The 2583-nt window shown below is 22.5% G+C and overlaps 1 protein-coding gene across 1 annotated transcript, besides 10 other annotated features; it reads left to right on the top strand.

Moving 5' to 3' along the window:
* The first annotated feature begins 154 nt into the window (after positions 1–154).
* Positions 155–232: a sequence feature (AT_rich).
* Positions 233–302: 70 nt separating this feature from the next.
* Positions 303–396: a microsatellite.
* Positions 397–435: 39 nt separating this feature from the next.
* Positions 436–635: a microsatellite.
* Positions 511–699: a microsatellite.
* Positions 685–864: a microsatellite.
* Positions 777–963: a microsatellite.
* Positions 961–1142: a microsatellite.
* Positions 1062–1233: a microsatellite.
* Positions 1234–1348: 115 nt separating this feature from the next.
* Positions 1349–1372: a sequence feature (AT_rich).
* A 65-nt stretch (positions 1373–1437) lies between these two features.
* Positions 1438–2094, top strand: EDI_259690 (uncharacterized protein; the record flags this gene model as incomplete). The annotated part of the gene is made up of 1 exon (XM_001735532.1): positions 1438–2094. The coding sequence occupies one exon, from the start codon at positions 1438–1440 to the stop codon at positions 2092–2094; it is 657 nt and encodes a 218-aa protein (XP_001735584.1).
* Positions 2091–2146: a sequence feature (AT_rich).
* Positions 2147–2583: the final 437 nt, after the last annotated feature.

Here is a 2583-nt window from a genome sequence, read left to right as displayed (position 1 = left end):
TGTGCTTGTCAAATGTGTGAGAGTTGGAAAAGATAATCAAATCTATTATTTATTCTATTCATTCATATTACAATTTTTACGTATATTCATTTCTACTCATCATCATTCAACCATATTTAATTGACTTCTTCTTGTTTATTCATTTAAATGATAGAAATAAATGAAAAATGATATATTTATTCTATAAATATTATTTATTAATTAATTTATATAATTGTATTTCTAATTTTTTCGTTACTTTGAAGATTAATCTCATAATATGTATATCTCATTCAAATAAATATCTTTATTTATAATACAAATATACTTAGTATTATCTTTATTATTCTTTATTATTTCTTTGTTCATTTCTCTTTTAATTATTAATTTAGTATTAAATTAAATATTTTCTTTATTCACAAAATATTCTTTAAATATATCAATACTTCTATTATCTTTTATTTTCTATTTTTATAAACTTTATTTATTTTTTAAATACGTATTTCTCTACTTCATTACTATTATTATTATTTTTACTTTATATCATTTTAAATAATACTTCATTCATTCTATTTTAATCTTTCTTATTACTTATTCTTTGTTCGTTATTTTTTAATATTATTATTCCTTCATTTTTATTCTCATATCTTATTGTTTGTTAATCATTATTTTATATCAATTTCTTTATTAGTTGTTTGTTAATTATTTCTTTTTATTTTATAATTTTATATGTTCTTAAATCTTTAAATTTTCTTTTATTTTGTTTATTCATATTTATACAATATTATTCCTATTTATTATTTACTCTTTTATTACTTTTTATTTTAATTATTTTATATATTCTTCTATTTATTTTCTTTATTATTTATATATCTTTTAATTTTAATCATTTTATTTATATGACTTTCTATATTTATTTTGAATCATTATTTTATCATTTATTGATATTTTATTCTATTTCTTTATCATTTATATTATCTATTTTTCCTTTTCTACTTTCCTTTTAATTTTTTATTTCTATTCTCTCTGTTTCTTCTGTATAATACTTTATTATTCTATTCTTTTCACTTTGCATATCTCTCTTTCAATTTATTCAACTTCTTTTATCCATCTTATTCTTTCTTTATATTTTCTTTATATTTTCTTTTATTTTCTCTTTTTCTGTATTTCCTCTTACTCTTTCTTCATTTCTTCATCTTGTATTTAACTTCATCATTTCTAATCATCACCATTCCCTTTTCATTTCATTTTATTCATTCTTTCTCTTTTTTATTTAACATTCTTTAATTCTTTTGTCTTACTTCTTGCCTCATGAACTTTATCTTCTTTTCCTTTTTTTGGACAAAACCAAATTAATTTCCATCTTTTGATAAAAATTAAAATTATTAAAAATCACAAATGAACTTCAAATGAACTATTAATTAGTTATATTATTAAAACAAAAAGATGATTGTTTTTATGTTATTTACGGTCTTTGTAAGTTCCCAAGACCCCAATCAACAATACAGACAAACAGCCACGCAACCAACTGGAATTCACCCAACAACAACTGAAGCAATGCAGTATAGGAAAATGATGGAAAAACAAGATGCTGATCAAATAACAAGTTATTTGCAACAAAGAACACAGGAGATGGCCGATAGTTTTCAAAGAAATATGAAAAATAAAGAAGAAATGGAAATGAGTAAATTAAAACTAAATAATATAAAAGAACAAGATAATTATAGAAGAAAATTTGTTCAGTTTATTAAGAAAGATCCATACTCGCATTATGTCAAGGAATTAACAGATACTGAAAAGGAAGATTTACAAAATTTCCGTACATTTATGGCTGCTGCTGATAAACCATTTAATATAAAGAATTTTTATGGAATGATGAAAAGGAAAGAAAATACTGATTTGTATTCCAATGTTGGACTAAAAATGAATGGGATTGATGGAGTATTTAATGGAGGAAAGGATTGGTATAAAAAAAGAATGCAATGGTTATCTAAAGTTGGTCCTGGACTTGATGAAGAGTCTAGTGGATATTTAAATAGGAAATTCTTTAGTAGACATTCTTCTGAAGATCCTAAGAGTTATATTGGAAAGAATGCACCAATTCAGTTTGCATAATTAACTTAATAATATATGATTTTTAGTTATTAACTTTCTTTTTATATTTAAAGAAAGGTTAGATTTGCTGTTGGTTAAAAACAAAAAAGATTCAATCCAATCATGATTTAATTAATGATATAATTACCAATTCAGATGAACTACTTTTACTCAGTTTGCCAATTCCAGATTTTAAAAAACATATCAGAAAAAAAATTGACTAATCGTGCAAATATTGATTGTGATAAACTTTGTCGTTGTTCGATTGTGATTTGGTCATCTAAAGATGGGTCTATTAGTTCATAAGAAGGAGATACTTTGCAAATAACGTATTTATTTCCATTTGACAAGATAAATCGATTTTTAGCAAAGTTGTCAGCACTCTCTTTTTTTTGGAAATCGACTCTAACACCTTTATTATTCCAATTAGTTATAGCCACAACATTACCGTATTGAAGTAGTGTGGCATAAATTTGATTGATTTCATATAGTCGTGCAGATATAATAATA

The sequence above is a fragment of the Entamoeba dispar genome, genomic scaffold, assembly GCF_000209125.1.
Source record: "Entamoeba dispar SAW760 scf_1105229459235 genomic scaffold, whole genome shotgun sequence".
Taxonomy (NCBI): domain Eukaryota; phylum Evosea; order Mastigamoebida; family Endamoebidae; genus Entamoeba; species Entamoeba dispar.
The sequence above is the reverse complement of the archived record's forward strand: the minus strand, read 5'-3'. Positions and strand labels throughout refer to the sequence as shown.